At 52.0% G+C, this 12,523-nt stretch overlaps 1 protein-coding gene across 1 annotated transcript; it reads right to left on the bottom strand.

The window, feature by feature from the left end:
• Positions 1-1,624: 1,624 nt before the first annotated feature.
• On the bottom strand, positions 1,625-5,778 carry LOC146523783 (uncharacterized). The gene is made up of 2 exons (XM_085183570.1): positions 5,002-5,778; positions 1,625-4,686 (listed from the first exon to the last, which is right to left on the bottom strand). The coding sequence occupies exons 1-2, from the start codon at positions 5,760-5,762 to the stop codon at positions 4,578-4,580; spliced, it is 870 nt and encodes a 289-aa protein (XP_085039696.1). The 5' UTR covers positions 5,763-5,778; the 3' UTR covers positions 1,625-4,577.
• Between the last annotated feature and the right edge of the window lie 6,745 nt (positions 5,779-12,523).

Here is a 12,523-nt window from a genome sequence, read left to right as displayed (position 1 = left end):
GAATTTGGAAGAGCACATATGGAAGGGGTCCGCTCGGTGTCGATACATTAAAGCTAAATTCAGAGGTCGAGAGAACCACTTGGTCGCCTTGCACGGAAGTGTGCGATTCAACAAGGGTCTCGTGGCACTGCCGCAATATCTCCTGTGCTCAAACCAGGGCTATGTCACCGTTGCCGGTCGCAGACACTGTGTAATATGTTCGATGGCCGAAACGACCGAGTATACCTTTGGGAACGGACATTACGTAAATTGCAGCCCCCTGGCCGAGATGATGACCCAAAAGGCTAAAACTTTAGCTCTCGATGCATCCGGCACCGACGGCCCCGTGTTCCGTCACACGCGAACCGGGGAATTCAAACCCACGGGTGAATCTGCGTCCTGGACGGACCGCGTGTTCCAGGCGGACCCCGCCAATATGCATCACGTATCGGGCACCGTGGAAGATCGCCACTGCGATGCGTGCGGCATACGAGTAAAGGACTTTGTCGAAAACGACACGCTGCTAGGCGAGCACATCTACCATGTGTACAACGAGGGCGGTTTTTGTCCTTACATCGAGGATAGATTCCAAGGGAAGTGGGCCAACCTGCGTCTCATTCTAGGCTACGAGTGTTACAGGAGAGGGCGCATCGCGTTCCCTGAGGCACTGGCTAAGAACAGCTACGGTTTTGTCGAACTCAACGGCCGTTATCGCTGTGTCATTTGTGCAGCGTCCGCTTACTACGGGGCACACTACACCTCGAAGCAACACCACAGGATTAATTGCAATGAGATCAAGGATTGTGTATTGCTGAAGCTGCGTTGTTGCAAACTGACCATGTAGAGCTAAATCAAATGTTGTGTATAAATCAAATGTTGTATATATATATATATATATATATATATATATATATATATATATATATATATATATATCTGTGATTAAACACGGTGTTTGTATATCCACTTGTGTGTGTACGTGTTATGTGTTCCTGAACTTTATTCATTTGATATTTCATGGACTTTGTGGACACGAAAGAAAGTGTAAACATAACTAACTAACATAACTAACTTCTAACGCCATGTATGTCGCGAGACAGATCGCAGAATAAAAATTCAAAAGAACACGACTCCTTTGTGTATTGTTGTTTGCGTGTGTTTATTTGACATAACAACCAGTTGGTTATACAGCATATCGTACAACATGCATTCACAGGTTTATTTCCACAACGCGTGGTGTGGTGGTAGAACTGCAAATAACTAACTACACGTGCTACAACAGTGTACAATGATCTGCACTGTTTACGCATTAGGGCGAAGCCGTAGTAGTCTGTGCGCGCAGACCACATGCACAACAGAATATAGGGAGACATGGCCGTAAAGTCGCTTTGTTTTCTACTGAAAACCCCCAATCTTCATCGCGCGGTGTCGAACAATGACCGAGTCATGAGGACTCCGCAGGACGACTGGCATGACGACGTGATATGTCCGACCGTGAGTTTACGCGGTGGCTGTAACAACTTGGCTATGGGAACCATCCATTTCAAGCACGTCGCTTCCCAGATCATGGACGGCGTTTCCTCGAGGCCGAAGGTTGGAGACGTGTGTGTGAGGTTCATGCCGCTCACACCCGGGGACGGGCAGCACTGCGGCATCGTGGACCTGTACAACAGTAACGTCGCGGAACCCAGCAGCGCGATGGCAAAAAGGTTGATGAGCGGGTACGTCGGTATGGAAGAGCTGTACATTCCTGCTATGCCGATACACTTGCTGGTGTCAGAATGGAACAAATCGTTGAGTCGCTTCCACGAAATGATCAGATGCCACGACGCTTCTTCCCGCTCAGCTCGCTCTCTCGAGACCCGCAGAGCTGCGGTGATGCGTAACGTGATGAGCATGGCATACAAAAACGTTCCGGTGTCAAGCGAACACCTTTGGTTTGCAATACACTGTATTGTAGCTAGGCCGCATCTGGTGAAAGAGGTGCTACAGCTGGTAGGTTCGATCGGATCCGTCCTCGGAGATATGTGTCACACGGGCGAGGTGCAGGCTACGACCGTGCCCCGCGACAAGGGCGCTCCGTCGGCTATAAAATTGTACCTGGTGGCCAAATCGTCTTCTTCGGGGAAGCGCGTTCTTCTAGAAGACCACGCGGGTGTCACCCTCACTCTCGTGTGGGCCGTAGACGAGGACGAACTCCTTTGCGATTACCTTCGGAATAGCGGACGATGCTACTACGTGCACATCGGGACCGAACACGGTCACACTTTCCGATGCAACGGATCTTGCGTGTGGCGTTACTCGGATCACGTCGGATTCCAGACGATGGTCGATGTAGCTGATACTGCGGTATCCCGCTGCCGGGACTCTGAGTTATCCGGCAACACAGCAGATTCCGCTAGACACTTAAGGCACGCCTGTTGATTGTGGTCAACACGGTATTAATTCACGGTGATAACACCCCAAAAACGTAGTGTAGTACAACATCGCGAGAACAACCATGCTTCCCAGAGCGCATTTGCCCGATCAGGAGTTTGTGCTATCTGTCATACTGAATAAAAACATGACGACGTCGGCCATTCACCCGTTATACCTCCCTCCTGTGGTATGTTGGATAAATAACACGCACGAACAGGTCCGCTTTTGGAAGCTGACGTTGTACACGGTCTTACGGTTACTTTCGACATGTCTTATTCTTATCACTATAGTGGCTCACGCTCTGCGTTTGTACAGTTGGGAATTGCTGAGCGGAGTAGCTGCGATCTGGTCGCTATCGGTGTGCACAACTCTGATTTGGGGTTTGTACATCGGTGCCACATGCGCCTCGAGACGAAACGACTACGACCACAGTAAAGGGCGCTTGTATCCCGATTTCGGCGTATCTAAAACATCTTCGTTTGCGCTGTGCTTTCAATTGATCGTGGTCTACACGTGCACGTGGCTGTATCGGAGGACCTGCCGCGAAGGCAAACCTACTCCCGCCGACGCAGCGGAGTCGCGCCTGTACGCGTGGACGATCGGCGTATTTGTGTGGATTAACGCGGTTGGATTCGTCCGGCTGTTTAGGCACATATAACGTGCGTTACGCACAGAAAAACGGCAAGGGAGCGCGATAATGGGAGTTAAGGTAAAAATGCAAATGTGCGCCATCGGATTATGCAGCCTGCACGCCTTGTGGACACTGACAACCGCTCCGGCATTGGACGACTGGTACTACGGATATAGGATACTATTTCTTCTAGCGGAACTGAAAGCCATGTGGTCCTATTGCACCGTAGAACTTAAGATGCTAAGCGAGACGATCAGGCAATTGCAGTACTCTGCCATAGCGACAACGGGCAACGCAGAGGTGTTAGCACTTTGCAGAGAAGATCGTGCATTGCACACCACTTTCGACGACCGACGAGAGCGCAAAAAGGAGATACCGATAATAAATCGAGACCAGTACAATCCGGCCCCTGTCGGTTGGGCTATCCTATCGCTGCTCCTACTGCTTTACAATACAGCTCATCTGGCGTTTAATCCAGTGACAGATTCATCTGCCCTGTTGTTCGGCATCCCGGCGATTGCGATGTACGTGGCGCTCATCAGATTCGCGCAGATAGTACTACTGCTACAACAATGAAACCGCCCGGATAACGTGTAATCCGAAGCCTGTGCTCACGAGGAACGCGGAGCAGCTCTTGGATTCCGCTACATTAACTCTGCGGCGTGGGCGTTCAGTACTTTCTGCGAGTACGTGCTTACAGATCACACCACCCGGCACCATGGCCGGTGACGTTCAAAAGTACAACAAGGAGGCCCTGTTTGATTTCATAGCATTAACTCTGCGTGCCCTGGTATTGGCGAATGCTATGATGTGGTTCGGTAAGTGCTATCTGTACGTACGTGCGTTCAGAGCGACACCAGCATCATGATGACCAGTGACGCACAGAAAGGCAGATGGCCCCTGGGCATCGCTTCCCCCTACCACCACGACTGCGGCACATTCACTGGACTACGACGTAGGCCCACCTCATTCGGCGACAGCGACGAAACCGTACCCCACTGGGACCTAAATCCCTGGTATCCTAAGACCCCAAAGGACAAAGTGCGATTACGCCGCCGGGGTTTCGCGACGCAACCGCTGACATCTCGATGGTTACAAGCGTTACTACATTCAGAGGACACAGAGGGCTGTCGAGGGGATCTGCAGAACAGTAGCAGCAGCAGCGAACCCTCGGAGGATTCCGAACTCGGCAGGCCATCGAGCACAATCGAAGAGAGTACCGTCGGTTCGGAGCACCGAGAGCCCAAAGAGCAAACGGTGGTGGTGACAAAGGACAGGTCTGTGGAACACCGCCTGAAACAGAAAGCGAAAAGCCATCGCAAAAGTCTACAAGCTGATCGGCCGTCTCACGGCCAGCCTTATCGACTCGACCCGACTTACATCAAGAAGTACTCGCACAGTTGAAATGACTTGCTACTACGCTAAGTGGATGGTGTATCTCGCAATGTGAATAAAGTACACTCAACACATGTGGGTTGTTTTCATGTCGTTTATTCTTGAGATCAAAAAACACACACACACATACATTTATATTGGTACCGCACAAATGTCACGAAAGCCAACGGTTTACATTCAGCTGTGCACAGAACCTCTCCCCGGTATGAATAGGACTAGTTGTGTATCCTTTACAAGCTCTAATAACTTGTCCGCAGGCAAACCTGCTAGGGTGGCTGTAGCTCAGGAGGTAGAGCAGGTCACCTACTGATCGGAAGGTTGGTGGTTCGATCCCAGGCTCCTCCAGTCTGCATGCCAAGTATCCTTGGGCAAGATACTAACCCCAAGTTGCTCTCCGATGCGTCCATCGGAGTATGAATGTGTGTGAATGTAGTTAGAAAAAGCACTAAGTATAGATAAAGGGCTTGTGAGAATGGGTGTGACTGGGTGAATGTGGCATGTTGTATAGAGCGCTTTGAGTACTCCGGGAGAGTAGAAAAGCGCTATATAAGAATCAGTCCATTTACCATTTACCAAACCCCTGGACGCTTTCCACTATGGTCAGGGCATGGCGTATCACAGTTCTCAGATATTGTTTTACGTGACTGTCGTCGATAACCGCTTCGACGTTTGTCTGGTTGAGTTCTCCGTTCGCGGCATCCGCTGCGTTCGCACGACACAGGTCTGGTACGCGCTGGTAGCCGCCTCCGTTGGCTACCAGGGTAAGCATCGATAGCGTGCTATTTGGCGTGTAAGGCGACATGAGCTCAAACACGTCGAACGCCTCGTCGTCCTTTATAGCACGTAGCAACTCTTCGATGCAGTCTCCTCCGGTTTCGGTGTTCACCCGCCTAGTGGCCAGCAATCCTCCCCATATGCCCTTATTGACGTGTAGATCATACCCGGGGTCCAAGGGCGCTTCTAACTGAGCGGCCACGTCGCGTTTATTTGGTAGCTGTACGGTGAATCGGTCGCCTTGTTGCAATTGCTCGTGGCCCGTGTTGATCAGTTCGACTTCGTACATGTGAGGCGCGTTGAGAAACGGCCTACTGGCCATGGAACTGTTGGCGGAGCACACGGCCACATCCTTTAGAGTTTGAATGTATTCCGCGTTCAGTCCGTGTAGCGTAGGCACATATAGGTCTCCGTCGCGAACAAAGTGGAATAACCCCCCGGGCAAGTCACTGTGTGCTGAATTGTATTTGTAACTGCCGAAAGGAACGTCCATGGAGGGGGTTTTCCGCTCGGTGAGACCGTGCGTGTAGATCCGTATGGGTCGATGAACTCGTGTGGACGACATAGCTTGCTAGCTAGCGCTATCCCTGGACAAGATCTTCAATCTTTGAATAGCAATCTCTTGGCCAGAGCGCGATCGTAGCTGTGCGGTCGCTGTGTAAGGTTAGGCCGAGTCAATACGATTGCCACCGCAGTAAGTACTTCTAGTGCAGTTGTACTGGTGCAACACTTTGACGATTTGAGCAATTTGACCACGAGCGTATTCATGTCACAATCAGACAGAGCTCCAAACGACCGAGAGAACCAAGGGCACCAACGAGCAACTATGTATGTCTCTAAGTCATCTTGTGCCAACCGCTTAGGTGGTGTGTCGTTAGCCGCGAAGAGCCGGTCCGTGTGAACCGTGTTATCGGCGCCAGTGTTTCCCCGCGACGTCCCGGTTGAACATGTCAGGAGTATCATTTCTTCCAACGTCAGTCTGTGCCAACAATCTCCATCCATCTCGGCCTTGTAAACAAAAAAAAAAAAAAAAAACCCACACAAGCACCCTTTCAGCACGAGTAGTTCATCTCCACTCTCTTACGATACATCACCAGTTTGTCGTTGTAAAAATCAACACGTCCGACCTTGTTAGCAAAGTTACAGTTTGTCATCTGTAGGTTTTCTCGGTTCACCACCCTGGTCAACACCACATACACCGAGGGTTTAATAGGCGAGCTCGCAAAGTACTTAGGGGGGTGGTACAGCACCTGACCGTAAACTGTACAGCCTTGACAGTCGTATGTGTTCATGGCCAACAAACACGTCAGCGGGTGGGTGGCCACCACCCAGTTGTGACAGCGCCACTCGGAGGGACTCACTCTGTAGACTGTGCCGCTCTGTGTTCCCCTCACGTGAAACACGTTGAACCCCTGACTCATTTTTAATTTAATGTCGACTATCACGCCCTCGGTGTCGCTGACTTTTGCCTCGTTCGCCTGCCGCAGAGACTCTTTGGAAGGCAGAAGAGAGCTGGGCCTTCGGCCGCTTGCTATTTGTATCCCGTTCGAATCCATGTGCCATATCAGCCTCACTCTACAGCCGATCCAGAGTCGATCCACGGTGAGATAATCCCTCTCCGTGGGCCGAACGCCCGGGCGGTACGGCGGTAGCGAGAACAGTTTCGGCAGTGCCTGAGCGGCCTGTTTCAGAACGTCGTACCACGCGTTAGGGCCTTGGCGCGAGGCGCTGCAACGTGTAACCTTGAGAAACCTGTCTCCGGTACGTACGTCTTTCGTGTAACGCTTGATGTACGCCGCCGTGTACTCCCTCTGCTGTTTATCCTGATGAAATACACGCAGCCTGTCCGGATGGTACGCGGGGTCCATCGCGTCTCGTTCACTGACAGTCGCTCGGCTAGTGAATATCCGTCTGGATTGCTCTGTCACAGTGTTGAATTGAAGATATGTCACGGCCTCGGCGTACTCGGGGTCTTGGAACTGCCTTCTGTTGACAAACAGTGGCGTGCAGTGCGCTAACAACGTCTCGAATCGGCCGTCTTCCCATATCCGTGTAGAAGAACCCACCGGCTGTAGCTGCGAAACGCTGCCCGAGAAAATAACCAAGGGTCCCTTTCCTGGTCCGTAAAACAACTCCATGCAACGTAACGTACGTTCCAACAGGTCCGCGGTCATCAGGCCGTATTCGTCCACCACGATAACATTGACACCCAGAAACGGAGGGGCGTCTTTCATGGGAGCCTGCTCGGAAGGCTTGGTTGACACCCTTAGTTTTCGGAACAGAGCACTGCAGGTCGCACACGATTCGGGGCTCGCGGTGACGCACGAGTGTCGTTCGTTCAGGCGTTTGTCTTCCATTAGCTTAGAGTGGTACACTTTCGTAAACTTTGCCAGCGCGACGCAGTGCAGTTCCCGGTACGTCTCGGTGAAACGCTCCAGCGACAGGTTGTCATCCAGTAGTCCTTTTCGAAATCCCATGAGCTTGTGTAACGTATACACGTCCTTGATCGAACACATTTCCCCTAGGGTTCCCGCGGCCTTGTTCGTCAGGGCGCTAACGGCCACGCTCACGTTCATCTTGTTCAGCTGCGCGATCAGCAGCGAAATTGCATACGATTTGCCACACCCGGCGTCACCGCTGAGCAACGCCATTGTCAGCGCGCGTCCTCGACGCATGTGCAGGCGTGTCATAGCCCTGACCCACTGTTCTTGGCAATACCTAGAAAGCGCTAACATGGCCGACGGGGTCCAAGGGCGCTTCTAACTGAGCGGCCACGTCGCGTTTATTTGGTAGCTGTACGGTGAATCGGTCGCCTTGTTGCAATTGCTCGTGGCCCGTGTTGATCAGTTCGACTTCGTACATGTGAGGCGCGTTGAGAAACGGCCTACTGGCCATGGAACTGTTGGCGGAGCACACGGCCACATCCTTTAGAGTTTGAATGTATTCCGCGTTCAGTCCGTGTAGCGTAGGCACATATAGGTCTCCGTCGCGAACAAAGTGGAATAACCCCCCGGGCAAGTCACTGTGTGCTGAATTGTATTTGTAACTGCCGAAAGGAACGTCCATGGAGGGGGTTTTCCGCTCGGTGAGACCGTGCGTGTAGATCCGTATGGGTCGATGAACTCGTGTGGACGACATAGCTTGCTAGCTAGCGCTATCCCTGGACAAGATCTTCAATCTTTGAATAGCAATCTCTTGGCCAGAGCGCGATCGTAGCTGTGCGGTCGCTGTGTAAGGTTAGGCCGAGTCAATACGATTGCCACCGCAGTAAGTACTTCTAGTGCAGTTGTACTGGTGCAACACTTTGACGATTTGAGCAATTTGACCGCGAGCGTATTCATGTCACAATCAGACAGAGCTCCAAACGACCGAGAGAACCAAGGGCACCAACGAGCAACTATGTATGTCTCTAAGTCATCTTGTGCCAACCGCTTAGGTGGTGTGTCGTTAGCCGCGAAGAGCCGGTCCGTGTGAACCGTGTTATCGGCGCCAGTGTTTCCCCGCGACGTCCCGGTTGAACATGTCAGGAGTATCATTTCTTCCAACGTCAGTCTGTGCCAACAATCTCCATCCATCTCGGCCTTGTAAACAAAAAAAAAAAAAAAACCCACACAAGCACCCTTTCAGCACGAGTAGTTCATCTCCACTCTCTTACGATACATCACCAGTTTGTCGTTGTAAAAATCAACACGTCCGACCTTGTTAGCAAAGTTACAGTTTGTCATCTGTAGGTTTTCTCGGTTCACCACCCTGGTCAACACCACATACACCGAGGGTTTAATAGGCGAGCTCGCAAAGTACTTAGGGGGGTGGTACAGCACCTGACCGTAAACTGTACAGCCTTGACAGTCGTATGTGTTCATGGCCAACAAACACGTCAGCGGGTGGGTGGCCACCACCCAGTTGTGACAGCGCCACTCGGAGGGACTCACTCTGTAGACTGTGCCGCTCTGTGTTCCCCTCACGTGAAACACGTTGAACCCCTGACTCGTTTTTAATTTAATGTCGACTATCACGCCCTCGGTGTCGCTGACTTTTGCCTCGTTCGCCTGCCGCAGAGACTCTTTGGAAGGCAGAAGAGAGCTGGGCCTTCGGCCGCTTGCTATTTGTATCCCGTTCGAATCCATGTGCCATATCAGCCTCACTCTACAGCCGATCCAGAGTCGATCCACGGTGAGATAATCCCTCTCCGTGGGCCGAACGCCCGGGCGGTACGGCGGTAGCGAGAACAGTTTCGGCAGTGCCTGAGCGGCCTGTTTCAGAACGTCGTACCACGCGTTAGGGCCTTGGCGCGAGGCGCTGCAACGTGTAACCTTGAGAAACCTGTCTCCGGTACGTACGTCTTTCGTGTAACGCTTGATGTACGCCGCCGTGTACTCCCTCTGCTGTTTATCCTGATGAAATACACGCAGCCTGTCCGGATGGTACGCGGGGTCCATCGCGTCTCGTTCACTGACAGTCGCTCGGCTAGTGAATATCCGTCTGGATTGCTCTGTCACAGTGTTGAATTGAAGATATGTCACGGCCTCGGCGTACTCGGGGTCTTGGAACTGCCTTCTGTTGACAAACAGTGGCGTGCAGTGCGCTAACAACGTCTCGAATCGGCCGTCTTCCCATATCCGTGTAGAAGAACCCACCGGCTGTAGCTGCGAAACGCTGCCCGAGAAAATAACCAAGGGTCCCTTTCCTGGTCCGTAAAACAACTCCATGCAACGTAACGTACGTTCCAACAGGTCCGCGGTCATCAGGCCGTATTCGTCCACCACGATAACATTGACACCCAGAAACGGAGGGGCGTCTTTCATGGGAGCCTGCTCGGAAGGCTTGGTTGACACCCTTAGTTTTCGGAACAGAGCACTGCAGGTCGCACACGATTCGGGGCTCGCGGTGACGCACGAGTGTCGTTCGTTCAGGCGTTTGTCTTCCATTAGCTTAGAGTGGTACACTTTCGTAAACTTTGCCAGCGCGACGCAGTGCAGTTCCCGGTACGTCTCGGTGAAACGCTCCAGCGACAGGTTGTCATCCAGTAGTCCTTTTCGAAATCCCATGAGCTTGTGTAACGTATACACGTCCTTGATCGAACACATTTCCCCTAGGGTTCCCGCGGCCTTGTTCGTCAGGGCGCTAACGGCCACGCTCACGTTCATCTTGTTCAGCTGCGCGATCAGCAGCGAAATTGCATACGATTTGCCACACCCGGCGTCACCGCTGAGCAACGCCATTGTCAGCGCGCGTCCTCGACGCATGTGCAGGCGTGTCATAGCCCTGACCCACTGTTCTTGGCAATACCTAGAAAGCGCTAACATGGCCGCGCGTCTGTTATCCACATCGCTTTGCTCCGATTCCAGGCGCTGTCTTTTCCGAGACGGCTCGCCTGCGGCGTTGCCCGCGGGTCGATTGTCAGCCATGACTTTTGTTGCGATTACGGCCACGGCGAATCGAACACCACCCGTTTGTCTGCTCGGGCCGCACTTTCCTGTTGAGACTTATATGCGAGAGCTTGCTGGCTGGTAAATGCAGGGACCCGCCCTGCTTTGCCTCGGTCGTTTACCCGGCTCTTGCGTCTGAGAAAATCCGACAGCGAGTCGCTTACTTTGAAGGGGTCGTCTGCGCGTTTTACACCATCCGCAGGGGGGTTGCTCACATGAGAAGGGGCCTCTATGCCTTCGCTGACCGATCGCAAGGCCCTACTACGGACGACCTGCGAGGATGACGACTGCGCTCCGAGATCGCGGCCCAATCCTGCGGTCAGAGACATGTACAACACACCTTGCTCCTTTCGAACCTTGTAAGCCCTGTCTCGCACGCGCTCGAATCGCTCAAAGGCCTTAGACACGGTGTCGCGGAACAAGACGACGTACGCTGTGTACATGGACTTGCCTGTGCACAGAGCCATGGTTGTCACGCCGCCTTTACCTGTGCTGCTCAACACAGTCTGAAGCCCGGCTAACACTTCGACGAGCGGGGCGTGCGCCCCGTACTCAAACAGCAGCCAGGCGAATTCGTCCGCGTCTATCCTGTCCGCGGAGATGTAGTCGTTTCCGTGGGTGCGGGTTCCGGAGCGAAAACCAAAGTGTTTTGCGTACCACTGCGGGTCCGTGTGCGAGAGCATAATGTTTATATTTTCCAGCAGCACAGTGAACCCGGTGGCCAGTCTACTACCCATTCTTATCTCGTACAGTTTGTGCAAGACCCCTGCCGGAGTAACGGGCTCTCCCGGTTTGAACATGTGGTCTTCGGGAAGAGTCACCGCTAGATAATGGCTGCCTACCCAGTCCAAGCGAAGCAGGGCTTCGTCCGCTTTGTTTTCGGCGTCTTCGGTAGCCGATGATGCCGTTTGTCCAACTGTCGACAGTTGGACCCTAAGGGCCTCTCGTTCTTCGCACGCCTCGTCTAAAGCTTGCCTGGTCGCCGCTAGTTCCTTCTTACACAATTCAAGGTCAGCTGCCAGTCGGTGGGATTGGTGCGGCGCATTGGGGCTGTTTGACGTTGACTCGGACTCGCGCGCATCTCGCTCCCGGCGTTGCGTACGCTCCAACTCCAAGGTGTTTTGAAGCTCTAACAGTTCACGTTTCAGGCTGTTGATTACCCGCGTGCGACACCGATCGCTCTTCTCGCTCGAGTCTTCCCGCTGTCCTGGCGGCCCGCATAAAGCTCGACTTCGCGTTACGGACATGTTGGTGTTGGTGACGAACGGCCTCGAAAACGAGATGCGCTGCGTAAAGCAGCGCAATAATAATAATAATAATAATAATAATAATAATAATAATAATAATAGTAAATCACACCCAGAGGCCTTTAGGTACGGACGTTGAGTATATCTAAAATGTATGAATCGCAGGTTGATCATTTTCACTGGTGTAGAGTTATATGAACAAATAGCACCAACTCCGCAAAAGTCGAAAAAGCCATAACATTCATTGGGGTCTTTCGTGTCAGACAGACAAGTTGTCATGAAATATTAAAATGTCAAACACACACGCGCACACACTGGAACTCAGGCATAGTTGAACATTTGTCACTGTTGTAAAGTTGTAAAAACAAAAAGCACCAACACCGCCAAAGTGGAGAAAGCCATAACGTTTATTGTGGTCTTTCGTGTCAGACAGACAAGTACTTGGTGAAATATGAAAATGTCACACACACTGGAACTCAGGCATAGCAATTGACAACATCAAGCAATATGTGTGAGTTTATATCTAACACTGCGCACAGTGAAAAGAAAGGACATTAAGATTCATCGCAGCATTATTATTACTATTCAGTGGCACAAAAAGTCACGGTGACACATCAAATCGTTCAAAGAATTATATTCTTAAACCCACT

The sequence above is a fragment of the Neolamprologus multifasciatus genome, chromosome 2, assembly GCF_963576455.1.
Source record: "Neolamprologus multifasciatus chromosome 2, fNeoMul1.2, whole genome shotgun sequence".
NCBI classification, from domain to species: domain Eukaryota; kingdom Metazoa; phylum Chordata; class Actinopteri; order Cichliformes; family Cichlidae; genus Neolamprologus; species Neolamprologus multifasciatus.
The sequence above is the reverse complement of the archived record's forward strand: the minus strand, read 5'-3'. Positions and strand labels throughout refer to the sequence as shown.